Raw genomic sequence first — 27,854 nt, forward strand, 5'->3', positions numbered from 1 at the left:
CGTTTGTTCTGTAGATTAGCTCCATTCCAGTGAGGAGCTTACTGAGGGTGAGATGGAGCATTGCAGCCAGGAAGATTGAGAAGAGCGTTGGTGTGATGACACAGCCTTGCTTGACCCCGGTCCATACGTGAATTGGGTCTGTGGTGGATCCGTTGGTCAGGATCACAGCTTGTATGTCGTCATGAAGCAGGCGGAGGATGGTGACAAACTTTTGAGGGCAGCCAAATTTAAGGAGGACACTCTATAATCCCTCATGGTTGATGGTGTCAAAGGCCTTTGTGAGGTCAAAGAAGGCCATGTACAGCGGTTGGTGCTGTTCCCTGCATTTCTCTTGTAGTTGACGCGTGGTGAAGATCATGTCCATTGTGCCCCTTAGTGGGCGGAATCCGCATTGTAACTCTGGGAGGAGCTCTTCAGCCACTGGGAGAAGGCGATTGAGGAGGATTCTTGCGATGACTTTCCCTGTGGCAGACAGCAGGGAGACTCCTCTGTAATTACCGCAATCGGACTTGTCACCTTTCTTGAAGCTGGCCACGATTACAGCATCTCTGAGATCCCCTGGCATGCTCTCCTCCTTCCAAATAAGAGAAATGAGTTCATGTATTCGCACCAATAGTGCTTCTCCGCCATGTTTTAGCGCTTCGGCGGGGATTCCATCTGCTCCCGACAACGCTTGCGTCTGCGCACACTTTGAGGCCGAACTCCAAACCATCGTCAACACCTTCACTGAAGCGTACAAGAGCATAGGCCTTACACTAAACATCCGTAAGACAAAGGTCCTCTACCAACCTGCCCCCGCCACACAGTACTGCTCCCCGATTATCAAAATCCATGACGAGGCCTTGGACAACATGGACCACTTTCCATACCTCGGGAGCCTACTGTCAACAAGGGCAGATGCCGATGACGAAGTCCAACGTCAGTGTGCCAGTGCAGCCTTCGGTCACCTGAGGAAGAGAGTGTTTGAAGACCAGGACCTCAAACCCAGCACCAAGCTCATGGTCTACAGAGCAGTAGTGATACCCGCCCTCTTGTATGCTTCAGAGACATGAACCATGTACAGCAGGCACCTCAAAGCGCTGGAGAAGTACCACCAATGCTGCCTCCGCAAGATCCTGCAAATCCATTGGCAGCATAGGCGCACCAATGTCAGTGTTCTCGCTCAGGCCAACATCCCCAGCATTGAAGCTTTGACCACACTCGATCAGCTCCGATGGACGGGTCACATCGTCCGCATGACTGATATGAGACTCCCAAAACAAGCGCTCTACTCGTAGCTCAGACACAGCAAGAGAGCCCCAGGTGGGCAGAGGAATCGCTTCAAGGACACCCTCAAAGCTTCCTTGAAAAAGTGCAACATCCCCACCGACACCTGGGAATCACTGGCCCAAGACCGCACAAAGTGGAGGAGAAGAATCCGGGAATGCGCCGAACACCTCGAGTCTCTTCGCCGGGAGCAAGCAGAAGCCAAGCACAAACAGCGGAAGGAGTGCACATCAACCCAAGCACCCCACCCACCCGCCCCTTCAACCACCGTCAGCCCCACCCGTGACAGAGACTGTAGGTCCCGCATTGGACTCATCAGTCACCTGCGAGCTCACTTTTAATGTGGAAGCAAGTCATCCTCGGTTCCGAGGGACTGCCTAAGAAGAAAAGAATTTCTGAATGCAGTCAATAAAAGAGTGGTATGACCACAATGGGGTGTGATAGGGCATTCTCTGTGATAAGCTAAAGTTGTGAAATTAGGCACATAGGCCCAGTGCTCCCAATGTGTTGTATTTCACAGCTAAGAAAATTCCCAACTTTTTAGGGCCTATGCTAGTGACCATTATAGGCTAGCCATATTATATTTGTAAAATTGATCTAGAAAGAATCTCATTCCAGATTTCACTTCATTTTCATTGGCTCCTTCCCCATAGTACTGCTCATTCAAGTCTGGCCTCACCTGTAGAAGCAGGCTTCTTAAAGCTGTGTATCAGTTTTGAGTGTATATTTATTTTTCTATTAAAACTTACTTTACTGCGCATTTCCCATTGTACATTGATTCCTGTTGATGTAGAGGGCACAATTTTGCAGTGCAAGACTTTTCAGTTACCACTCCCTTTCATATAGTAGTCTTTCTTGCATCCACGATTTGACTTGCAGCAGAGTGCTTATGGTAGGAATCCTATTGGGTGTCCCGAATCACTGAACAATTTAGATGAGGAAGATAAATTCAAGATAGCACAGGAAAGGCAAGTGCACCTATAGCATCATATACACTCCTGCTCTTACCCTTGTCCCACACTTGATAACCCAGGCATCTGGACAACTCAAAGGACACAAAGGAGTTGTCACAGAGCTATGCTATCCCCTCCAGACTGACTTGCAAACAACTTTACCCACAGTGACACCTCTTTCTCTAGCTTTGGAATTTACCACTGCATTTAGCTTCTATGCCACTGAATACTTCCAAGCCACCACACGGGACATATGCTAAATCAGCCAGTTTGTTGTCCACAGATGCATCAAGCAAATAGCAGATTTCAGCTGGCATCACTGCCAAGAATGCAGGGCATTGCACATGGCACCTATATGGCCATCTGGACTCCTCACATCAACCCTATAGCCTACAAGTACAGAAAGGGTTCTCATTCCATTAATGTATAGGTGTGTCAGACTGCAGAAATATCAACCTGCAAGTCAATTCCCAATATCTTGGAAGCATCCATGATACTGCCCAGAATGACTGGATTATTTGAAGGCCCAAGGAGACTAGATGGTTGGCTGCTTGGGGACAAAGTTAACTTTCCTCAAATCTGAAAAAGCTCGGAACAGCAGTGGAATGAAAATACAATAAAGCTCATTCCCCAACCAGAATAACTGGTGAGCACACCGTTGGTATGCTCAAGCAAAGATTTCACTGCCTGGACCCGTCAGGTTGCATGCCCCCAACAAAAGTCTCCAAAGTGATCGTTGCCTGCTGTATGTTGCAGAACTTTGTGAGACAAAGATGAGGAAGCATATAGCAGGTGAAGAGAAGGACCAGAATAAAGTGGCAGGAAATGGAAGATGAAGAAGAGGAGGCAGAAGAACAGATCTAGCAGCTCAAAACTGGGCATCCATGAGGTGCTGTGGGCCATCAGCAGCAGCAGAATTGTATTCCACCACAATCTGTAACCTCATGGCCAGGCATATTCCACACTCTACCATTACCATCAAGCCAGGGGACCAATCCTGGTTCAATGAGGAGTGTAGAAGAGCATGCCAGGAGCAGCACCAGGCGTACCTAAAAATGAGGTGCCAACCTGGGAAAGCTGCAACACAGGACTACACGCATGCTAAAAAGCGGAAGCAGCATGCTATAGACCGAGCTAAGCAATCCCACAATCAACGGATCAGATCAAAGCTCTGCAGTCCTCCCTCATCCAGTCATGAATGGTGGTGGACAATTAAACAATTAACGGGAGGAGGAGGCTCATGGAAATCCCCATCCTCAATGATGGAGGAGCCTAGCACATGACTGCAAAAGACAAGGCTGAAGAATTCTCAACCATCTTCAGCCAGAAGTGCCAGGTGGATGATCCATCTCAGCCTCTTCCTGAGGTCCCCATCATCACAGAAGCCAGTCTTCAGCCAATTTGATTCACTCCACATGTTATCAAGAAATGGCTGAGCGCACTGGATACAGCAAAGGCTATGGGCCCTGACAACATCCCGGCTGCCGTGCTGAAGACTTGTGCTCCAGAACTAGCCGCGCCTCTAGCCAAGCTGTTCCAGTTCAGCTACAACACTGGCATCTACACGACAAAGTAGAAAATTTCCCAGGTATGTCCTGTCCACAAAAAGCAGGACAAATCCAATCCAGCCAATTACTGCCCCATCGGTCTAATCTCAATCATCGACCAAGTGATGGAAGGTGTCGTCGACAGTGCTATCAAGTGGCACTTACTCACCAATAACCTGCTCACCGCAATGCTCAGTTTGGGTTCCGCCAGGACCACTCAGCTCCAAACCTCATTACAGCCTTGGTCCAAACATGGACAAAAGAGCTGAATTTCAGAGGTGAGGTGAGGCAGCATTTGATGAAGTGTGGCCTCAAGGAGCCCTAGTAAAATTGAAGTCAATGGTAATCGGGGGGGGGGGGGATTTCCATTGGCTGCAGTCATACCTAGCACAAAGGTGGTTGTGATTGTTGGAGGCCAATCATCTCAGCCCCAGGACATCGCTGCAGGAGTTCCTCAGGGCAGTGTCCTAGGCCCAACCATCTTCAAATGTTCCATCAATGACCTTCCCTCCATCATAAGGTCTGAAGTGGGGATGTTCATTGATGATTGCACAATGTTCAGTTCCATTCGCAATTCCTCAGATAATGAAGTAGTCCATGCCTGCATGCAACAAGACCAAACAACATTCAGGCTTGGGCTGATAAGCGGCAAGTAACATTCGCACCACACAAGTGCCAGGCAATGGCCATCTCCAGCAAGAGAAAGTCTGACCACCTCTCCTTGACATTCAATGGCATTACCATCATCAAATTCCCCAACATCAACATCCTGGGGGTCACCATTGACCAGAAACTTAACTGGACCAGCAGTCACATTAATACTGTGGCTACAAGGGCAGGTTAAAGGCTGGGTATTCTGCAGCAAGTGACTCACCTCCTGACTCCCCAAAACCATTCCACCATCTACAAGGCACAAGTCAGGAGTGTAATGGAACACTCTCCACTCACCTGGAAGAATGCAGCTCCAACAACACTCAAGAAGCTGGACAACATCCAGGACAAAACAGCCCGCTTGATTGGCACCCCATCCAGCACCTTAAACATTCACTCCCTCCACCACTGGCGTACCGTGGCTGCAGTGTGTATCATCTACAAGATGCACTGCAGCAACTCGCCAAGGCTTCTTTGACAACACCTCCCAAACCCGTGACCTCTACCACCTAGAAGGACACGGGCAGCAGGCGCATGGGAACACCACCACCTCCAAGATCCCCTCCAAGTCACACACCATCCTGACTTGGAAATATATCACCGTTCCTTCATCGTCGCTGGGTCAAAGTCCTGGAACTCCCTACAAAACAGCACTGTGGGAGTACCTTCACCACACGGAGTGCAGCGATTTAAGAAGGTGGCTCATCACCACCTTCTCTCAAAGCAATTAGGGATGGGCAATAAATGCTGGCCTTGCCAGCGACGTCCACATCCCGTGAACAAATATGTTTTTAAAAAAGTGGTGAAATCACATTTAGAGCCAGGAATCAGCAGGCACTAATAGAAAACTGCTTCTCTTAATTTTCACCTCTGGACCATGCAGAACTAGTCCTTTCCAATGTGACAACACACAGTTGCTCAATACAAACCATTTAATCTATTTCCATCTACTGTGGCTTAAGCATCACATTCCATCTATCAAACATGAGCACCATTGTGCTTCCTCATTGGTGACCCCATAAGGTTTTTTTCCCCATAGTTCCTAATGTTGTTCTATGTATTTGTAATACTAATACCTTGCTGTTTTATTTTGCTTGTGTACAATCCTAAGTCTCGCAGACTAAGTTGAAGTGTTAGTTTTAGTCTGAATTATATGGTCTGACAATATGATGTTCTCCACCTTTCAGAAAGGAGCGAAATACATGGTGGGCACTCTGTGCAACCTCTAACGTGAAACAACTCAATAAAAAGTTAATTGTTAACCCCATGGCAAGCTGTTTCCATTCACAGCCTCCATAAGGATGACAGTTTCTGATCACAGGAGATAGGGGACAACCTATGGAAACTGTGTTTTTCTGCTAACATGAAAGAAGAGAGTTGGGAGAGAGCCCAAATTGTAACAAGATGACGTTGAGTTGATAGGAATGCAGGCTTGTGCTCATACTTCTCCACATAGCAAGTTCTAAATCTGTCAAGTGTTGTCAAGCAGGAAGACAGAAAATTGGAGGACAAGTCACCATGGATTCCTTTTGTACTTCTACTAGTAACTGCTCTAAGTGTCATAGAGTCATAGAGTCATAGAGTTTTACAGCACAGAAAGAGGCCCTTCGGCCCATCGTGTCTGCGCCGCCCATCCATCCCTGTCCAGTCTAATCCCATTTTCCAGCATTTGGTCCATAGCCTTGTATGCAATGGCATTTCAAGTGCTCATCCAAATGCTTCTTGAATGTTGTGAGGGTTCCTGCCTCTACCACCCTTTCAGGCAGTGAGTTCCAGATTCCAACCACCCTCTGGGTGAAAAAGTTCCTCCTCAAATCCCCTCTAAATCTCCTGCCCCTTACCCTGAATCTATGCCCCCTTGTTATTGACCCCCCTACTAAGGGGAAAAGTTCCTCTTTATCTACCCTATCTATGCCCCTCAGCATTTTGTACACCTCAATCAGGTCCCCCCTCAGCCTTCTTTGCTCCAAGGAAAACAACCCCAGCCTGTTTAGTCTTTCTTCATAGCTGAGGCGCTCCATCCCAGGTAACATCCTGGTGAATCTTCTCTGCACCCTCTCCAAAGCAATCACATCCTTCCTATAGTGAGGCGACCAGAACTGCACACAGTACTCCAGCTGTGGCCTCACCAGCATTTTGTACAGCTCCATCATAACCTCCCTGCTCTTATATTCTATGCCTCGGCTAATGAAGGCAAGTATCCCATATGCCTTTTTAACCACCTTATCTACCTGTTCCGCTGCCTTCAGGGATCTATGTACATGTACACCAAGGTCCCTCTGACCCTCTGTACTTCCTAGGGTCCTACCACTCATTGTGTATTCCCTTGCCTTATTTGTCCGTCCAAAATGCATCACCTCGCACTTTTCAGGGTTAAATTCCATTTGCCACTTTTCCGCCCATCTGACCAACCCGTTTATATCAGTTTTGCTCAGTTGATAATGCTCTCACCTCAGAAATGGTCTGTAGTCAGAATGTCTTAAAGTGGCAGGGATAATAAAAAGAGCACCCTATGCGGCTGTAAAGTATTTTTGATTTGGAGGTTCAAGATATATTATTTTTAAAAATTGCAAAATACCTGCAGAAAACTTTTTCTAGGAGGTGGTTCAGAATCTCAGCCTAATTGTGTTTATATGGAGTCAACTGTACTCGGCTTTATTTACAGTTTATTGGGCATGTTTCCTTCATTATTATCTCCTCAGGGAAGAGACAGTTTGGAAACTGTACCCTAATCTCTATGACGAGGCCAAGAAGATGAAAAAGCTCTGCTATGGTTTTTAAATATAACAGTACATTTATTTATACGTTGAATCAAGGACTGTTTTATTCCCGCTTGCATTGATTTAAATTTTTTTAACAGTTGGGCATGTTTCCTTCACTACAAATTTCATTTATAGACAGCCTGATAAGGCAACTCATAAATAATGAGGTTCTAAGTTCACAAAACTTTTTCCTTCTGTTTACCAAGCAACATGATTGTGTTATTCTCATCACAAAAATGTTATTGTACCACTTCCTTGTGGTGTTATCTTGGTGACAATAGCACTCACTACCTTTTAGACTCCTTCCTTCTCCAAAATGATAATTATAGGTCCGATTTTAACCCTGCTCGCCTGACTGCAGTACTGACCGCTACGTTCCCAATAGGCTCCCTGCCTGCCGGCATCTTAACCATGCAATTTTCAGAGTCTGCTGAAGCACCCACCAGAAGCAGGCAGGGCCTCATGAATACGTGTAAATTATGGTGCAATTAAGACACCAACGCCATTTTTATGCAAAACTGAGGCTGTGAAGACAAGTATTTTTTCTTTAGTACAAATGCCATAACTTGCTGTCCTGGCCCCTACCCTCTCTGCCAACATTGTGCTTGAATAGGCCGCCGATGTTTCTCACTGTCTTAGTGTGGAGACTCTCACCACAGTATCTTCTGTCTAATTCATATGACCATTACTGACCATTTAGCTTGATCTGGACTCAGGTGTTTATTACCAACTGGAGTTTGTTATTGTTGCAGTAATATATACTTGAAAAGAGGGGGGGTTGCAGAGCTATGGGGAAAGAGCAGGGGAGTGGGACTAATTGGTCGCTCTTTCAGAGAGCCAGTACAGGCACGATGGACCGAATGGCCTCCTTCTGTGCTGCTAAGAGTCTACGATGATTCTGCTGTATACAGTGTGACCGTGACCTTTTAAATCTTTATTTATATTGGTTGTTTCCCCTTCACTTGTTTGTATCGCTGTGTGATTCAAAAATAAACCCCGGAGCCAAAAAGCACTTTGGCATTCTCTGACAGACCTGAAGCTGTGGAACTGCTCTGTGAGATTGGCAGCCTGGCTGAAACAAAAACACGTTATCCTAAATAAAACGTTGTGAGGGTGCCTTTTGTTTCCAAAACAGACGCTGTGCATGTTGCGCCACTTCTGCAGCTGCGGGTGTGTTTTCCTCCTGCAGCTCTCTGAGCCCAGGCCAGCCCATGTTTCAGCCGTGTGGAGGGTGAGTGATGTGCCCGGGGTGCGGGTTCGCTCAGACAGGTGAGAGGAGCTTTGTGTTGATGGATGTCACGGATCTCCGGTTTCCTCTTTAAATCGCAGCTGCCGGCTCTTTTCTCACGTCTCAGCCCTCATGGAAACTGTGCAACCCGCCAACCAGGTAACTGGGGCAGGTGGAAGGGTGGGTGGGGTGTCTGTCAGCCTGGAGGCTCGCACTTGTTCCCAGTCAGGGTTCATTTGGTCGAGAATCAACCCCCCTTCTCCACACCACACACCCACACACACACAGTGGAGATGGAGTAAAATAGAGAGATACACTCAGAGAGAGATGGCGAAAAGAGAAATCTTATCACCAACAAGGCGTAGAAAGTGAATGTGCCCCGCAAGAAGAAAACTTCAGAGAGGGTCAGAAAGGGAATCGGAGCGAGAGAAGAGAGAGAGAGAGAGACAAGCGCTGAGAATCTGGGACCGAGCCAGGGCGTTTTGGTCAGAAAGAAAAAAACATCAAAGAGACCACATGAGAGGGACCCAGCAACAGGAAGAGCCTCGCGGGGAAAGAAACACAGCAATCTCCAAGCAAACCCAAGTCGGCGCTTCTCAAACTGACAACAGCAGAAACACACAGGCGGACAGACAGAGTGGACAGAAAGCTTGAACCAGGGACATCCCGCCGGCAGCCCGAGTCTGAGCCAGGGACACATTGTCAAGGTTAAAAACACACACACACACAGAACTCTTACCAATCCGCAGAGGAACGCCGTCGACATCTGGAGATACTCTGCCCGCACCAACATCCAGAGAAAGCAGCACCTTCAGCACAAACACCGTCAACATTCACAGAAACTCCACCAACGACAGAAGTGCCTCCAGCATCCAACAGAAGCACCGAAAAGAACATTCACAGAATCGCCAATAATTTGCCCCCATCAAGATTGAGGAACCCAAGACAGGCGGAAACCTTCGGCTCCAGTCACGCCTGTGGGTGGGGGTTTCACATCGCTCCCCGAGTGTTTATAATATATATTTGTTTTTTTTAAATAAATCACAGAATGAAGCGGCTCTATGATGAAACCTCCTCCGACAGTGATCTGGAGGAGATGATAGACGTTGGGAAAGAGGAAGATTACTGGTGAGTAACTTCATTTCTTATTTTTGCATTCCTATTCTGTGGCACATCTTCACCTCTTTCTTCACCTGTTTTAGGGTTTGCTGATAGTTTACAATTCCGGGATTTTAAACCAGTTTCCTTTTTCCAAGTGGACCTTTTGGAGGGTTAAGATCAGCAGAAACCCCAACCTTTTTTTTTAGGGTCAAGACTATGAGGGACAGTAATCTCTACTGACTGGCTGTGGTCAACAGGGAGAGAGCGACTGGAACAGTTGCAGACCACTTTTTTGTCTTGGTTACATCACACGCATGTGACAACAAGATGTTTATACAATTCTGCCTTGTTTCAACACAAATTGTTCATTCCACTGAGCAACAGGTTAAAAAAAAGTATATTTTAATGCCCCATTAAAATGTTACAACTTAACAGCAGTGTAAGGGTTAATGCATTCTGCCGTACTGTAGGAAAGACTGTCTTACCCTTACATCCAGATTTATGTAATTTAAAGATAAACCTAAGTTGTCACTGTTGGTAATGTGACACATAAATACACAAATATTTAGATTTTTTTTTCTTGTTTTCAGCCCTGTGACTAGATCAACTTCACCAACTACAACTTCTCACATTCTAGCACGGAAGAAGAGGCGTGGAGTAAGTGGGGACGTTATCATTTCTGAATGGCAAAATACTGGCTAGGTTCTATTTAAAACTATATGTATTTAAATATTTTTCTTACAGATTATTGAAAAAAGAAGACGGGACAGGATTAATAACAGTTTGTCTGAACTGCGTCGTTTGGTCCCAACAGCTTTTGAAAAACAGGTAATTAATGAACTCAAATAAATGCTAGTTTCAGAATCTAAATCCTCGTTTGAATTGTTTATCCTGACACAAAGTACTTAGATTCATATGAGTGCATTAAAACTCTGTGAAAATCCATATGACTGTAAACTTTTATTATTTCTTCAAAGAACTCTGATAACCATAACCGCTTCATAACGTGTACAAGGTGGTAAATCACATTGCATTATGGTGCAGTACAATTTTCATTTAAAAATCCCTCGCCCCACATCATATGGACCAGACAGCAAAGGTCAGTAATGGACATCGTAAACTCATTGAGTGAAGTTCAACAATATTTCTGCCAATCAACCCCCCTCCCCAAAGACAGTATATAGTTAAAAATAAAAACTGTCTTCATTTCACACTCTTTAGAGGGAAATGCAAATTGCACGGTATTACTACAATGAAATGGCATCAGTTCAGCTTTCAGCTTCTTGTGTGAGACCATTTTGAGGAGATAGTCTCGCCCTACATTGGTTTCGCATGCAGGTAACTGGACCAGTACAAAATGAACTTTACAAACCTTTAAATTAAAAAAGTTCCGCACCACTCTATGTTAGTAAAGAGCAGCCAGGACAGTCTGCTTTTTACTGACAATAATGTTTCATTATTTAGCAGAATTCTGGACATGCTTTTAAGTATACCTGTGCAGTGCTGTGATTTCTCCTGACAACAGAGTGGTGCAGAGTTGGCAGTATAGCTTGGCGCTGCCATCTCACAGCATTCTGAAAGTAGTCAGATGGAACCATTGACACTTTACTGTCAGATGGAACTTGTAGTATAACTTCATCATAATGATTCTGACAATTACAACTCGAGTTTTGCTCTTATGGTTTTTAGTTCATCAGAACTGCTCAAGTGTACCATATCCTCATAATAACAGAATGTAAGAACAAGCAAATGCCACGGAACCCATCTTACTTATTCTGTCACTCAGGTCCTGTTTCTGAAACCAATCGAACCATTTTTCATCTTTTTCCTGTCCAAGCAGATATCCTACTGCCTACAGAAATCAATCCAGTTAGCTTTTGAATGCTTTAACTCGGTCTTTCATCCTCTCGTGTAATCCATAAGTCGCTGACTTCAAGCATGAAGGAGTAAATTCCTTATGTCAAGCTCAGTCTGTGGCTTTTTTAGTTCATATGGTCTCTGATTCTTATATCCTACTTTTCTACAAAACACTTCTCCACATCCCTCTTCAATTTCCACTATCATTTTGAAAACTTGCAGGGAACATTCATTTATTCTCCCTGTAGCACCTGCTAAAACATTGGTTTCCAATCTGTTGCTGTATTGAGAACCATTTGGAAAGATATATCTGTCTTTAATAAGGATAAAGTTGTGTCAATGATACCCATGAATACAGAAAGTCAAAATTCACTTCTTTGTTTAATGATTCATTCAATCAATGGTTCATTCATTCACTCACTCATTAAAGCATTGACTCATTCATTCAGTAATTCAGTGTAGTTGAATCTGTTTCTCATTAATTACTTTGTGCATGTTACAATTATTATTCATTTTAACAGAAGTTTCCTTATTCCATTACTCAGGGATCATCCAAGCTGGAGAAAGCTGAGATCCTGCAGATGACTGTGGACCATCTGAAGTTGCTCCATGCAACAGGGGGTAAAGGTAAGAATGAAATGGTTAGTGCACTGTATTTTGTTCACCTTAAACCATTACTCCTTTAAAATATAAGTATCGGGGATATTGAGTCTGCTTATGCTATTATGTAGGAAGTTTGTTAATGTGTTAAAGTTAATGTTAAAGTTTTGAGGAACTGTATTGAAACTCCCATGAGACCTCATAAATCTGTTTTCTGGCGATGTTAAAGCAGGGTGAATTTCCTGGCCTCGCCAATGTTAATGGAAAAAGTGGAAATGAGTAAAACGGTTATTTCATCACTTTATTCTCACGCTACTTTTTCATTGATGCTTGCCCTCTGTGCTACCAATTAAAGAAAGGAGGCTCCAGGTTACAGCTCGGGTCAGAGTTGGAATTAGGCACTCAAACAAAGGTTAAGGTTACAATATTGGCTTTTATGTATTCATATAAAATTTAAGATTTATCTATTGGAGACCGAGTCTGCTTTCATTAGCAAGCCCTCACTTCCTATGAACCAAAATGCGACTTTATGCATAAAGTATTCTGTGATGGAAAGCCGCAGGGTGAACAATGAATTCTCTTTACTTTTTGTTCCGTCTGACGGTAAATACCATACTAACAGACCATAAAACTTGGGCTGAAAGCTACAAATCAAGTCAACTAACAAATAAGATTAACTGAAGCAAGATAAAAAGCAGGCAGCAGATTTCAGTTCATTGCTTTGTGTAACTCGCAGGCCGGGATTTTCCCGTTTCCCACCTGCATGGAGCGGTGGGAACCTGGTAGAAAGCGGGAAACCACAAGTTCAGGTTTCCCCGCACGTTGTGGAGTTTTAACTCCACAGTTTGTGGCTGACGTGATGGGCGGGTTCCCCAACCCGGAAGCCAGCCTGATTGACAGGGCGGGGATCGCTGGCTGATCAGGGCGCCGCAGCAACAGGTCCAAGCTGGGGGGAGGATTCCGATCCCCGACCCCGGGGAGGGCTGAGCTTGGGGGGGGGAGGGCTGAGCTTGGGGAGGGAGGGAGGGCACCCTCCTGCTCCTCCCGGCCCACAATGATTCCTCCCCCGAGGCTGTGCTCACCTCGCTGCAGCTACCGGGAATCCCGATCCACCGCCGCCTGCAGTTAAACCTGCCCAGCAGGTTTAAGCAGATGCTTCTGGCAAAATAACGCCAGCGAAGCATAAGCAGATCTGAGGAATTTCCTGGCCACGATGACAGTTTAAGCGACTTCACTGGAATGAGAAAAGCTGGCCTCTCCTCTGTTCGGCTTGAGGATGTGAGTGAGGTACAGGATGAACGATCCTGTGCAGTCAGAACTAGAATGGGTCTGTGCTCAGGTTGTTTACGAGTGAAACAGGGAGCAATGAAACATCGGGTTGCTTTGCAGGAGGTAAAATATAAGTATTTTTTGTGCAAACATCGAGGACCCATGAGTTTATTAATTTATTTCTCAATTTAAGATGGTGCCAAGAAAACAGCAACGTGAAATCCAAGCAGGGCAAAATAAACTTTCCAGAAAGGTGCAGAGCATTGGACAATAAAGTAATTTTTGCAAACAAAGCGAGTTTTTAAAGGAGGCCTATTTATCTATTCGTTCTAAACATCACGGGGATCTAAGGGCTCACGAGGACTTTGATGCAGGGACAAGAAAGGATGTTTCACAGAGCTGCAAAACTCAGGGCAAAGAACCTTTTAACACACTTTTGAAGCAGGGTCTGGGGGGAGGTGGTGTGTGTGGGAGGGGATGTGGTGTGGGGCGGGGGCACCGACTTGTTGCTATTTATTTGCTTCTCAATAGCAGCGGGGCCCAGGACTCGTGAGCACTTCCAAAAAGAAATATGTACAGACCAGAAGGCTAACAACTTTTTTTTTACCTGAACGAAACACATTTAAACGGAGGAGTATTGAAAATGCCTGTAAGCTGGAACTGTTTGCAGGGGGTGCCTGAGGTTTGGAGAGAGCAAGAGCGGGGAACCAGCCTGAGAGAGCTGATGGTAGGGCTACAGCACCACAAATGGAGAAAATACATATTGCAGGCATTACCTGTCAGTGAGTTGGAGCTAACATCCTCCTCACGACCCCCTAACCCTCATAGCCTCCTCACCCTCTCCCCCCCCCCCCATAACCTTGTCACTCCCCCCCCCCCGCCCAGTTTGGGAGCCTCTGCTATCAATAATTCAGATGCATTTTATGAAAATGTCAAAACATAATCAAAATAATTTAATGGTTATGTATCCATTGCAGTTTTATGTTACCAATCTATTAATTTGAAACGAATATATAAATGAATCAATTGCACACTAGGGAATAAAATGCAGTGATATGATTTAGCAAAGTGCACTGAATGTGACTGAATTTCTAAAGCTTTCAAAATCTTTTCCATGCAATATGAAGGCAAAACAGCATCTTGAAGAAATCCAGTTGTTGCCAAACATCTGTGTTTATCTTTGAGAGAAATAAAAGCTCAAAATAGCAATTATTGTCAGAAAAATACATGTGGACTTTATGAGGTTGACAGTGTTACAAAAAGTCGTTTTTTAAAAATTATTTAAAGAAGTTTAAGGGTAACTCTTTTTCAAAACTGCCCTATTCTGGGTTCTCGCTATAAAGTTAGCATTGACCTTTAATTCTTTCTGTTTATACTAGTATTTCATGCCTTTTTTTGCACATTTATTAGGTCCCAATGTATCTCACCATTTAAATCTCTTGTAATATTGAGAAATGTATTTGATAGCATGTACTAAATATTTGTAAATATGTATAAATGCCTTGTAAATCTTGCTACTTCAAATTCAATATCCGCATTAAAAATATTATAACTTTATTTGAATCTCAGATCATAAATTACTAAAAATAGACAATAGTCCCTAATTATAAAATAATGTGATGACTGTCAACTGTTTTGAGGGAAAAAATGCCATAGCTTTAACTGTAGAAATAGTCATGGTGTTTTGCCTAACACTTATTTATACTTACGGATTATGAACTTTTTCGCTTGTAGTACAACGTGTAGATCAAAAGAGGACATACAGTGCCCGTAACTATTTGAGTTTAGAATCTTTTTACATGGGATTTATTTGCTGGTCTTAATCCCCATACAAAAGCTACATTCTTGAAATTATTCACCCACCTACACAACAGTGGTTTAGCTCACCTACTTGGATATTTGTTACCATTGCACACTTCTAAGTCATAAAAACATATTTGTTGCTTATTTCCATCTGTTACCGAAGGGTTGCAATGCCAGATGTTTAGAAATTACACATATACATTTGTCAGAGTAAACTTCCATGCAGATGATTGGAGAAAACTTTAGACTTTTGAAAAAGCTACACCTTGAACGGTTAGGCAGACTCTGAAGTGGATAAGCTATATTCCATTACATAGCTCTGTAAACAACTGAAAATGAGCTCTACTTGTTGCCAAATTGATGAGTTTCAATGGCCCAGAAATTCTGGTTGGAGGCTTCCCACGGGTGCAAGCCCCCGACCTGCACTTACCTAGCGCGCCAGCCGTTGAGCTGTGAGCCCGCGTGGGATTCCGATCCTGGGCCTCCTCCAACTGCCGGCGCGCAGTGCTTGCGTATCCCAGGGGCACAGTTAGTTCGATGCGTCCCCTGGGATCACGTGGGCCATGGAGAGCCAATGGTAGCAGGGAATGTTTCATTCATAAGTTTGACAGGAAGAGCTGTCAAATCTATAAATATTATAAGCCCCAAAACATCACTAAAACTTCAAATAATTTTTTTTTGAAATCACATTTTTAAAATAACTATAAATTACATGAAATAACTATTTTAAACAATAATTTAAATTTTTGAAAAAATTATTTACATTTTCTAACAGGGCTAAAAATAAACTTACCTTTCTTTAAAGTATTTAAAAATAATAAACCTGTGGAAAAATGTTTTAATTTTAATTAATTCACCACTTACCTTGTTAAAAGCAGGCCTTGCACCTGCTTTTTAAAAGTGTAAGTCCTGGAGACTTACCCTCCTGGAGAAACCTGCAAAAAAAAACGTAAGTTCGATGCGCACGCGCTGCCTCTCCAGCGCACGCATTCGACCACTGAACCCCTTCTTTCAGGGGAACGGAAGTGCCAGTTTCCCGCGCATGTGCAGTGCATGCACGAAACCGGCACTTTCGTTGGGCCTACGCGTGAGTACCCCGTGCGTACTCACGCGTTGGGACCCGAATTTCTGGGCCAATATCTTGGTCTATCCATAATTAATGTGGAACATTGGGTAATAATGGGATAAAAAACTTCAATGTCCACTTAATGAGAACTTAAAACTGAACTCCTAATAAATGTGACTTTAAAATTCAGTTCCACTCTACTGCACGTAGTTGTATAGTGATTAAATCAGAGAAGAGCACTAAAATTAGATTGGTTAATAAAGTCTACAATTAGATTGCAAAATTTAGGCTCATTATGTATTCAGCTTTGTAATTTTTTTCCAAGTTTTGAAAGACAGTGCAGCAAATAATGTCTTACAAATGATGCATGTAGTCAACAACTTGTGACCTGCTGAACTTATGTGGTATTTCTCCAAAAGAAAATTTGGAGAGGGTAGGGGAATGGAACTAAATGAATAACCCTTTCAGAGAGCTGGCACAGTTGAGATGGACCAATGGCCTCTGTCCTTTTGAACTATCGGTGAACTAAAGGCTTCCAGCACAATCAGTGACACATATCATGTACTGAATCTGAACATTCTCAATTAATAAATGGTTGGGAGGTAGGAGAGAGAGCATAGGGATAAAGGGCTTATTCTCTTATTGGTAGGATATGACAAATGGTCTTCTTCAGGGATCTGTGCTGGGGCTTCAGCTTTTATGACTTGGATGAAGGAATAGAGAGTTGTATATCCAAGTTTGCAGATGACACTTGTTAGGAGGTACAGTAAGTTGTGTGGATGGGAACAGAAAGATACAAAGGGACATATACTGACTCAGTGAGTGGGCAAAACTGTGGCAGATGGAGTTTAATGTGAAGAAGTGTGAGGATCTGAGAAAGATTAATTGGAATATTTTCTTAATAGAGACTAGGAGCCGTGGACGAGCAAAGGGATTTAGGTCTCTATGTACACAAATCACTAAAAGTTAGTGAACAGGTACAAAAAGTAATCAAAAAGGCTAATGGAATGTTGGTCCTTATGTAAAGCGGGCTGGAATTCAGAAGTGAAGAAGTATTGCTTCAGTTGTACAGAGCCCTGGTCAGACCCCATCTCAGGTACTGCATTCAGTTTTGGGCGCCGAACCTCAGGTTAAATATATTGGCCTTGGAGGAGATGCAACACAGATTCACCAGAATGACACCAGGGCTTAAAGGGTTAAATTATGAAGGCAGATTGCATAAATCAACAGCAAAAAAAATTGTGTTATGAACCCTTTCTCTGCAAAAGGGGAAAATATGCCCCCAGTTCCTGGTGAATGTGGGTATTTAGTATAAACCAGCCTATGATTCAGCGTTAAGTTGGTATTAAGGCTCCATTTGTACTATAACTGTAGCATCCATGCAAAGCGGTTTTGCTTTGCAGCAACACTAAAGTTGTAGTGTAAATCCAGATTTGGAACATGACCTGACAGTGGAGCAACCTGGAGTGAGGCTCGAGCTTAACTCCATCTTGCTCCAGCGTCATGTCAGGCCCTGACGCTGGATTTATACTGAAACTCCTTAGCTTTGCACCAATGCTACAGGAGGAGTATAAATTCAGCTTCAACGGCAAGCCTGATTTGGAGAGACCGTAAGGATGGCAACTACTATTGGTAATAGCACATCACACTTGTGCAGTAAGGGATGCTCTGCTGCAATTAGGGTCAAAGTTAATGGTTGAGGCAGAGGAATATTTACGTTGCATTTAACCATTGCTGTACCTGGCCTAGGAACTTGGTGCTGATGCTGAGTATAAAGTGTTGAAAAATATTCCTTTTCCCATCATTGATATTCCTGACCTATGGAGAATAGGAAGGGCATTGGGATTAAAAAGGTGGAGTTACATGGCTAACAAAATGGCAGAGCAGCTTTAATAGACAGAATGGCCTATTCCTGTCCCTATGTTCCTACTTGCATATCACCATTTGTAGAATTGTACAGGAGACCATTCTGAATAAATTTGTCATAGGTCGTTTGAAACTGATATGAAAAGTTTAGTGGAAGTTCTCAAAATGATTATTTTGTGGGATGTAGTAATATCATCTAACTAATATTCAATGATCAGCCTTAATATGACATTAATTTAGACCAGTGTTGCTTCTAAATATATTGTTCAAACATTCCCCATTCAATGCCAAACTCTTATGGTTAGGATTATGTATAGGGTGTGGATTAGGATTACCGTTAGTTATGGAAAATGTAGGCAATAAATACTTTTATAATGGCAGCTGGTCGAGCTACTTAGCTATAAAATTTGGTAGAACAGCAAAAATGTTTGATATATTGATGCAAGAAAGACTGCAAAAACATACATGTCCTTGACTTTTAACACTCGCCCCACTGGGAAATATAATATAAAAGCAATTATTTCATTGTTTAGTCGGTGGAGGGATTGAATCTTGTGTGAAGGAGACTAGATGGACCTTAAGTTAGAACGCTGTCCTTTCACCTCTGGGATACGGTTTAGGATACCAGCCCAGACCAATGAGGGAAATGTCTTCTTTCTCTGCTGGTTGTCAGGGTCTCACATGGAATGAGCTTGGGCAGATTGTAACCCAGTTTCTAGTAGGTGTAGATCCATGGTAAAAAAAAATGGATACAATTTGGTACTAAGTAGCATTAAACTAGCAACCTCACTGAGAGACACCATAAAGATGGCTAATGTGGGAAATGGAAAAAATCTCCATAGTGGATGCTTTTCAAAGGCTAAAGTTAAGGCACTTTGCCGATGCAAATTAAAGGTAAGAATAATACCCAGCTTCAGCTGGTGGTCTGGCTCAGAACTGGTTAAATTCACTCCAGTGAAAAATAAGTTTAGTGACAAGCAAACCAGGGATCCAAGCTTATGATGTTCTGAGAAGGAGTCAACACTTTAAGCTCTCTGTCTGTTGGATCATGCCTGGCATATTGTGTCCAGTTATTATACCTAAGTCAACACAGCATGATTCGATTGCAAGACCACCTCTTTGGGATGTTCTTGGTATAGGCAGTTCAATTGAATTACACTGAGGTTTAGCTGCTCTGAACTGTAATTTTTATAAAACGAAAGATAGTGGGCTGGATTTTAATTCAGGGGCGGTCTGGGGTCGTGTAATCCGCATTTCGTGTTATCCACCCAAATCTAAATCGATGTGGGAGATTGATGCGATTTTAACTTAACTGGCCAATTGAGTTCCAACGTGTGGGAACCCATGGCAAATGAGTTTTTCCAGTCTGAAAGTCGCCTCCGATGACGTCATCATTGCTGCTGCATTTAAGGTCTGCAACAAGCCTTGCTTCTTCTGCAGACAGCCAGCCTTTTGGCCTTTCATGCTGCAGGGACCTGGAGGAAGAAAGACCAGCGAGAGAGCTAGGGCTGCTCCGAGGTTTGATGACGTTGCCTTGCAGGCTTTAGTTGAGGGAGCAAGAGCTCATAAAGAGGTGCTCTTCCCTTCCTCAGGGAGGAAGAAGCCTCCCCAGCAGACAAAGGCTGTATGGGTCCAGGTGGCAGAGGAGGTCAACTCATTATCAGTAACCCGCAGAACCTGGATTCAATGCAGGAAGAGATTTCATGACCTTCTGCGCACTGGAAAAGTGAGTATGAATTTCCCATCACCCTCAATCTGATCCCCATTGCCTTTCCTCACCAGCACTCAGCTTTAGCAATCTCTTCCTCCACATCCCACTTGACACTGACAGCCATGCACACTTAACCATTCCCTCTCTCTCTGTGGTCACATTCACCTAACTATTCGACTATGCAGCCCTCACACTCCCTATCACTGTGATGCTATGAAAACAACTGACAACACACAGGGAGGGCCCTTGGTCTTGCCACCTCACTCCATCTTTGTCTCCTTCTAGGTATCTATGCTATAGAATCTCTACACTCACTCCTTCATTCTCACTCAACCTCCACTTGTCTCCCTCATTGCAGGAAAAGAGAGCTCACAATAAGCGAGAAAGAGCGAGGACAGGAGGAGAGCCACCCTCAGTAGTTCACCTCACCCCCTGGGAGGAGGCGGTCCTGGAGATTGTAGGAGTGGAGGAAGATGCGCAAGTGGGGGACGGACAGAGGGGTGCATCACAGCAAGCTGGTGACAGAATAGTTTTCCATCTCTCATTGACATTGCATGAGTCACTGATAATGATTCTGAAGCTCTAACAGATGGACTAATGATCATCTGCAATATGCAATGTGCATGTAACCTTGGCATCACATCTCTGACTCTTTCCTTTACTCCCCCACAGGACCATCGTAAGCACCCGTCCCCACTAGCCAGGAGGAAGAGCCTGAGCCTCAAGACTCCTCAGAGGAAGCTGCAACCTCTGAGGGCACAGCATCAGCAGAATTCAGCACACCCAGCACCAGCGCAGACACACCTCCGTGGGACCTTCGGGACATAGAGTAGTGCTGTCACCTGGTGTATCACAGCTCACAAGTGAGCATCAGCAGATTGTGGAGACAGGGACAGCAGTGGAGAGTTCTAGTCGGAGGGTGCAGGACTCTGCCAGCTCGGCTCAGCTGCATGTCGACCCTCTGCCTCTGGGTCCATCCATAAGATCAGCGGTGCTGGAACTCCAGGAACAGATGCAGGAGTCTCTGGCAGGTTTTGTCTGCACGGTCGCTGCGAGTGTGGAGCGAATGGAGGAGTCCATAGCGAACATGAGCAGAGCCTTTGTGGAGTCATTGGCGCATGAACACATCACCATGGAAAGGATGGCAACCTCCATGGAGGTGATAAGTCGCCAGAGTGCAGAAAACATGGTGAGTGTTCAGAATAGAATGACATCTCTGGAGGAGCGATGGTCATCTATTGAACAGAGAAACCAGACCTTCATGGAAGTCCTCATGAGTAGGACTGCCAGTGCAGATACGGGTCCCCATGGGGCCCCCCTGATGTGCAGCAAGGTGCTCTCAAGCCACTTGCAAGTGCTGAGGGGGACCTGGCCCATGAGAGGGAAGTTGGTGGCAGACATCAAGGAAGTGGAGGCTCCTCTCCAAGCGCTCACACTTCTATACCACTGCAGAGCCCTCGGTCAGAGCCCCACCAGAGTCCACACCCATCTGAGATCGGCGTCTCAACCCCTGCACAGCCGCAGGATCAGCAGACTGTTGCCGAGCCCTCACAGGTTCGCAACCCCAGAGGACGCCCGCCAAAGGTGTCGAGGCAGGAGCAGCATGAAAGTGAGCAAGGGGCCTCCACATCTGCTGAAGCCACAGGGGAAGCACCACATTGGAACACGGGTAAGAGAAAGATACTGCACAAATAGTCACAAGGGTAGTCACTTGGGAGAAATTTGATGTTTTCTGTGAAAAAGCCATCAGATGAATAATGTAAATAAAAAATCTGATGGCTACTGCTGTAGTTGTGGCGTGTGTCATTTCGTGAATGGGACTTTCACATTGAGGGCTTAGGATTACTTGCAACTGTCAGTATGGTGGTCAAATTGCTAGGAATCCGTGGCTCCTTGGCCATTACCGATGCTCAGGTAAGAAGCTGCCAGGCAAAAGTGCTTGATTGGCTAGGCTAAGCAAATCTGGCCAAGATGAGTGCGTTCCTTGCATCCCGGGCAGCAATGTTCTCGTGTACTGCTGCCGCTGGTTGATGGGCCTCTGCAAGATGTTCATTTTCGCTCTCCTCCTTCTCCTCCTCCTCATCTGAGGAAGATATGTGATGAGCCACTTGGTCCTCAGGAATCTGCAAGCCACGACGCTGTGCCATGTTGTGAAATGCACAGCAAACTACGATGATTCTGGAGACCCTGGCTGCTGAGTACTGCAGTGCTCCACCTGATCTATCCAGGCATCTGAAGCGCATCTTCAGCAAACCGATGGTTTGCTTGATTATGGCTCTGGTGGACATGTGGCTGGAGTTGTAGCTCTCCTCAGCTTCGTTGGATGGGCTCCTCAACGGCATCATTAGCCACGTCTTCAGGGTATAGCCCTTGTCTCCAAGTAGCCATCCGTTAAGTTGGTCTGGCGGACTGAATAGTGGAGGCACACTAGACTGGCGCAGTATGAAGGAGTCATGGCAACTGCCAGGGTACTTGGCACAAACATGCAAAATTTCCTTCTTGTGGTCACACACCAGCTGAACGTTAAGGGAGTGGAAGCCCTTGCGGTTGACAAAAATACCTGGATTGCGATGGGGTGCCTTAAGGGCCACATGCCTTAAGGGGCACATTCTCCCCGTGTTTGCGTGGGTTTACTCCGGGTGCTCCGGTTTCCTCCCACAGTCCAAAGATGTGCAGGTTAGGTTGATTGGCTATGATAAAATTGACCCTTAGTGTTAGGGGGATTAAATACGTGGGGTTACGGGGATAGGGTGGGATATGTGTTGGTGTAGGGGTTACGGGGATCGGGTGGGATATGTGTCAGTGTAGGCTCGATGGGCCGAAATGGGGTTTCTGTGATTCTGTGATGTGTGCAGTCAACGACGCCCTGCACCCTTGGAAAGCCTGCCAGATTAGCTAATCCAAACGCACGCACCGTGACACTTGCTTGATCCTTGGTGAAATGGATGTAATTGTGCGTGATGGCAAAAGAGGGCATCGGTTACCTGCGTGATGCAAGTGTGTGCGGCCGCCTGGGAGATGCCGCTGATGTCTGCTGCTGATCCCTGGAATGAGCCTGAGGCAAAAAAGTTGAGTGAGGTGGTGACTTTGACGGCCACTGGTAAGGGTTGTCCACCTGGTCCTCTGGCCTGCAGGTCTTGTTGCAACATTGCGCAGATGTCACCCATTACCTCTCACGAAAGTCGGAGCCGCCTTTGGCACTGCTGCTCAGACATGTTGAGGTAGCTGACCCTGTGTCTGTAGACCCTGTTTGGGGGGTATCTCCTGCGCCGACGGGCTTCCATGCGCTGGCCCCTTCTGGCCTGTGCAGCTTCAAGTGGGTGAGCAGCAGCTTGGCGCACCTGTTGTTGCTGCTGCTGTTGGTGCTGCTGCTGTTCATGGTTCTGCTGGTGCCGCAGCTGGTCTTCATCATCTAATGTCCAGAAGGGAAGGAAATAAATGGCTCCCATGCTTCTGGTAGATGCCTCAGTTGAGGAAGCGCTCAGTGAATGTGGTGAGAGGGGTTCCCCAGGAGGTCACACTGGAGATGGATGTCAGGCTCCAAACTTCCACAGTTGTGGTTATGCCTTCTAAAAGTTCCCCCAGACCTGAGACTACAAAGTCCTGCCACCTGCAAATGATGGCTGATCAAATCTCCTCTTTAATGGTTGAGCTACAGCTGATAGTCAGCAATCCAATTGTGCTCCCGCCAGGTTTCACCGTCGTGTTTCAGAACAGGCGTGTTTCACGTGGGAAAAGGGTTAAAATCGCAAAGGCCTTTCAAAATGGCATTATAGAGGCAATTTAGTGCTTGTTAAGGGCCTTAACGGCCTATCCCGCCTCTTGGAGGCGGGACGGAGACGGGACCATTAGACACGAATTAATGAAAATTGCTTGGAGGCAGGGTTGGGCCCGCACGCCAGTTTTTGCAATTTTAACCCCCCACACGCCTCCAATCCCGCCTCCACGGCCTAATGAAAATCCTGCCCAGTGTCTTTCATGACCACTGGACGTCCCAAAACACTTTACTGCCAATGAAGTACTTTTTTTGAAGTGTAGTCACTGTTGTAATGTGAGAAATGCAGCAGCCAAATTGCGCACAGCAAGCTCCAACAAACAGCAATGCGATAATGACCAGATAATCTGTTTGAATGATGTTGATTGAAGAATTGAGAGCTCGGACACTGGGGATAACTCCCCTGCTCTTCTTCGAAATAGTGCCATAGGATGTTTTACATCCACCTGAGAGAGCAAACAGGGCCTCGGCTTAACGTCTCATCCGAAAAACGCCACCTCCGACTGTGCAGCACTCCCTCAGCACTGCACTGGAGTGTCAGCCTAGATTTTTGTGCTCAAGTCTCTGGAGTGGGACTTGAACCCACAACCTTCTGACTCAGAGGCGAGAGTGCTACCAACTGAGCTGACATTGGGGCAGTAATTCCTCCCCAAACGCGTGAGTACGGAAGGGGTACTCACGCATCTGGCCGGAGGAAATGCCGGTTTTCAGCATGCACAGCGCATGCGCTGAAAACCGGCATTTCCTCTCCTCTAACCCAAGAGTTGAAGAGGCTAGCGCGTGCGCTGTAGGGGGCAGCGCGTGCGTCTTGGATTTCCTCTGTTTTGGGGGATTTGCGCATGTGTAAAGGCCTCCGGTCTTTACGCTTGCAAAAAGCACACGTAAGTATTTATTTTTACAGGTAAGTGGTGTTTTAGTGCAATTTAGAATTTTTTTTCCCACAGGTTTATTATTTGAAAGAATCTACAATAAGGTAAGTTTAGTTTTAGACCCTTTTTATTATAAATTAATTTTTTTCAAAAAAAAAATTATTGTTTAAATTATTTTTTTTTAACTTATTTATACTTAATTTAATGATTGGGATGTTTTTTAAAATTTTATTTAAAGTTTAAGACGTGTTTTGGGGTGCAGTACTTCTCATGAGTTTGACAGTTCTTACTCTCAAACTTATGAATGAAGTTTCCCCTCCCCTGATTGGCTGAACAGTGCTCACCTGATCCCAGCCGGCACATCGCACTAACTACGCCGCTGGGTCAGGTTAGCACAGCGCGCCGACATCAGAACCTGGCCACTGACAGGAAATCCACTGCGGGCCAGGTTTCAGATGTCGGCGCGCCGGGTAAGTGCACATCGGGGGCTTGCACGCGCAGCAAGCCCCCGACACCAAGTTCTGGGCCACTATGCTAAACCTATGTCATTGTGCATAACATACATTGTGAAAATTGTAATATATATATATTATATCTAAACCCAGCTTTAATTGATTGATTTAAAACTAAAAAAACAAAACTTACACAGTTCAACCTACACTCAGTTCCCACCTGTCACTGTCCAAGCATAGGAATGAGAAAAGACCATTTAGCTTATTAGCTCACTACATCAGTCAAGTTCATGTATAGGACTCACCCAACCTGCCTTAGTGCTGAGCCTGTATTTATACCCATTGCCTGTTGAATCAGGAATCTATCTATTTCTTTTAATGTTTTGACAAATACACCCGCTGCTTTAAATGGTAAGTTAATCCATGAGTTATCTATTTAATCTCTTTAATCATGGCTAGATCAAGATTTTCTCCGTTTATAAATGTCTCCTAGTTCACTCCTGGTTCAACACATAGAGCTTCCTTAAACTCACTCCTCAGTTCGATTTATGATTTTAAAAAGTTACATCCTAGCTTCTTTAGTCTTTTTCCTGTTACAGTAAATTCTCCTTCGTATCTGTTTTTATCTTATTGATAAGACCCAGTACAGTTTTTCTCCCCTTTTAGATGTCTTCTGCTGTTTTTGGATGTTGGTCAAAACAAATCACAGTGGTTCAAATATGTACTTGGTCATCTTTTATATAAAACTAAATTTTATGAGGCTCCATAGCCCGGGCCTCTCAAAATTGATCCTTATATCAATATTACCTCTTTGGATTTGTGCTTCATCTATTGATAAACACGAACATTCAGAAGAAATATAAGAAAAATATATTTTTTTAAATGATTGCATTATTTTTATGAGTTGTGTAAAAACAGATGCAAGCCCAAAGCCATTGAAGGACTATAGCAATCAACTTTGTAGATGGTCACTCTACTGTACATACCAAAATGTAACAGAATTGAATAATGAACAAGGCTTTGCTGAGTCGATGCTAACTATAACTATTTTACTGACAGGTTATTTTGATCCTAACTTGCTGGCCGTGGATTACAGGAGTATGGGATTCAAAGAATGTCTCGCTGAAGTCATAAGGTATCTCAGCTCACTTGAACGATTTCAAGGCCATGACAATACTGATCCACTTAAGGATCGTCTGGTATCTCATCTCAACAACTATGTATCTGAGATAGAACCTACACCATTGGTACCGTCTTCCTTGATCCACCGGGCCTGGACTTGGCCACACCACCATATAGCTGCTTTGTTCCCACAGACAGCGGAAGGAGCACAATTACCATGCAGGGACTCTCTCCATAACCCAGCCTTCCTTACCGGCTCTGCACTGGCATACTCCACCTCAGCTCTGAGAGGAATTCCTCTCGACAGAATAGCATCCACTGTGATGTCGCCCGCGCACAACCTTCTCCCAAACATGACATCATCCAGTCTCAATCTCCTGTCAAACCTGACATCACCTATTCATAGAGTCCTGTCCAACATGACATGCACCTTTCCTGGCGTCCTGTCCACTGTGAGCTCAACCAACAAGATGTTGACTGGTGTTGCAGTATCTCCACAAATTACCTCACCCTTGCTGTCACCAACTTCCAATTCCAGCGCTATTCATACAACTGCCGCATCCATTCCTGGGTCTTTAGGACTTTTTCCATCCGTATCACACGTCCGACTTAATCCCTCTGGCCAGACAAGCAACCTGAGCACTCACAAGCCCCAGAGATCATGGACTACTGAGATTGGGGCTTTCTGAACCTAGCCTAATCGGGAAAAGATTTTAACTACATTTCTATTGTGATATAAGAATATATTGTGCTAGAAAATATCCTGTTAGATATAAGCAAGTTGTATTCCTTACTGAAGTGAGAGGAAAAAAAACTGAAGTTCAGTATCTGTACATATTACACAGTGCAGCGGTTTCCTCCAGCCTTCTAATCTGTGAAGCAATTGGGTTTTTTTTGTCTGATAAATGAAGTGCTGTATTTTTCCATAACTTACTCCACCCTTCCCCACAGCAGTGCGTTAGTTTCTCAGAAAGAGCTTGTTCCTAGCATTTACCTTGGCTAGTGTAAGTTGAGCAGTTCTTTGTGTTCAGTATTTAGTCATCTGCCAGTCTTCCTTCATTCTTGGTCTCCTCCCGCCATATATAAGTTTCAGTTCATTGCTGGTACAAGTCTGGTGCTGGTTTGTTTTCGAAGCCCCTAATAAGGGAGAGTAATGTGCTTGTTAAGTATAATTCTGCCTTATATTCTCTCACTTTCATTCCTTAATTGTCATCTCCAGCAATAGCTGTTTTCTTTGAGTTGTGAATATAGACTATCTACATTGTATACTACTCTACTCTATAATGAGTCAAGACACTGCTGAGGATTAGTCCTTTAATTATGTGGAGAGCAGTGTTCCTTCTTGTTGTCTGGAAAAGAAATTGTAAAGCTTGCCGCAAAATAGCAAATGACAGTTCAATCTGGGACTTCATAACTCAGGTTTTAGAATTCTAAGGATCAATTGCAAAAACTACCAGGCCATAGAAATTATGGGCTGAATCTTAACTCCCGACAATGGGTGGGTTGGGGTCGTGCCAGGGGCTAAAATGCAAAAAATCTGTAACAGGAACTGAACCCGCCTCAAACTCGCCCACTTCCAGTTTTAACAGAGGCGGGACGAGGGGTGGGCGACCAATCTGCTCGCAGGAAGTGGGTTGGTCATTTAAATATTTTAATGAGGCTGCCTGCCAGGCCCGACGAGCTACCCAGGAACTGCCCCCCCCCCCCCCCCCGCCGCTCCCCGTGATCTGTCTGCTCCCCCCCGTCCACCATCAGATCCCCCCGGACCACCATCGGAGCCCCAGACCACCATCAGACTGCCCCACCCCCCCCCGCATAATCTGGAACCCCCCCCCCCAACGATGCGGACCCCCACCCGCGATCTGCAATCCAGCCCCCCTGTGATCTGGACCCCCCCCCCCCCGCAATCCAGCACCCCCTGCGATAATGACCACCCCCCACAAACTCTCTCACTCC

General features: G+C 45.0%; 1 protein-coding gene and 1 long non-coding RNA gene across 2 annotated transcripts in view; one reads left to right on the plus strand and one right to left on the minus strand.

The window, feature by feature from the left end:
• LOC147103158 (uncharacterized) overlaps window positions 1–9,235 on the minus strand; it is a 96,477-nt gene extending 87,242 nt beyond the window's left edge. The window contains exon 1 of the long non-coding RNA XR_015072905.1: window positions 9,147–9,235. This is a non-coding gene — a long non-coding RNA (uncharacterized LOC147103158). The remainder of the gene's footprint in view (window positions 1–9,146) is intronic.
• Window positions 9,236–9,437: 202 nt separating this feature from the next.
• LOC147103159 (hairy/enhancer-of-split related with YRPW motif protein 1-like) lies at window positions 9,438–27,718 on the plus strand. Its single transcript, XM_085962503.1, has 5 exons — window positions 9,438–9,535; window positions 10,099–10,165; window positions 10,253–10,336; window positions 11,911–11,992; window positions 25,836–27,718. The coding sequence occupies exons 1-5, from the start codon at window positions 9,456–9,458 to the stop codon at window positions 26,585–26,587; spliced, it is 1,065 nt and encodes a 354-aa protein (XP_085818629.1). The 5' UTR covers window positions 9,438–9,455; the 3' UTR covers window positions 26,588–27,718.
• The last annotated feature ends 136 nt before the right edge of the window (window positions 27,719–27,854 follow it).

The sequence above is a fragment of the Somniosus microcephalus genome, chromosome 20 (assembly GCF_052327205.1).
Source record: "Somniosus microcephalus isolate GS21.2 chromosome 20, FLI_Smic_1.0, whole genome shotgun sequence".
NCBI classification, from domain to species: Eukaryota; Metazoa; Chordata; class Chondrichthyes; order Squaliformes; family Somniosidae; genus Somniosus; species Somniosus microcephalus.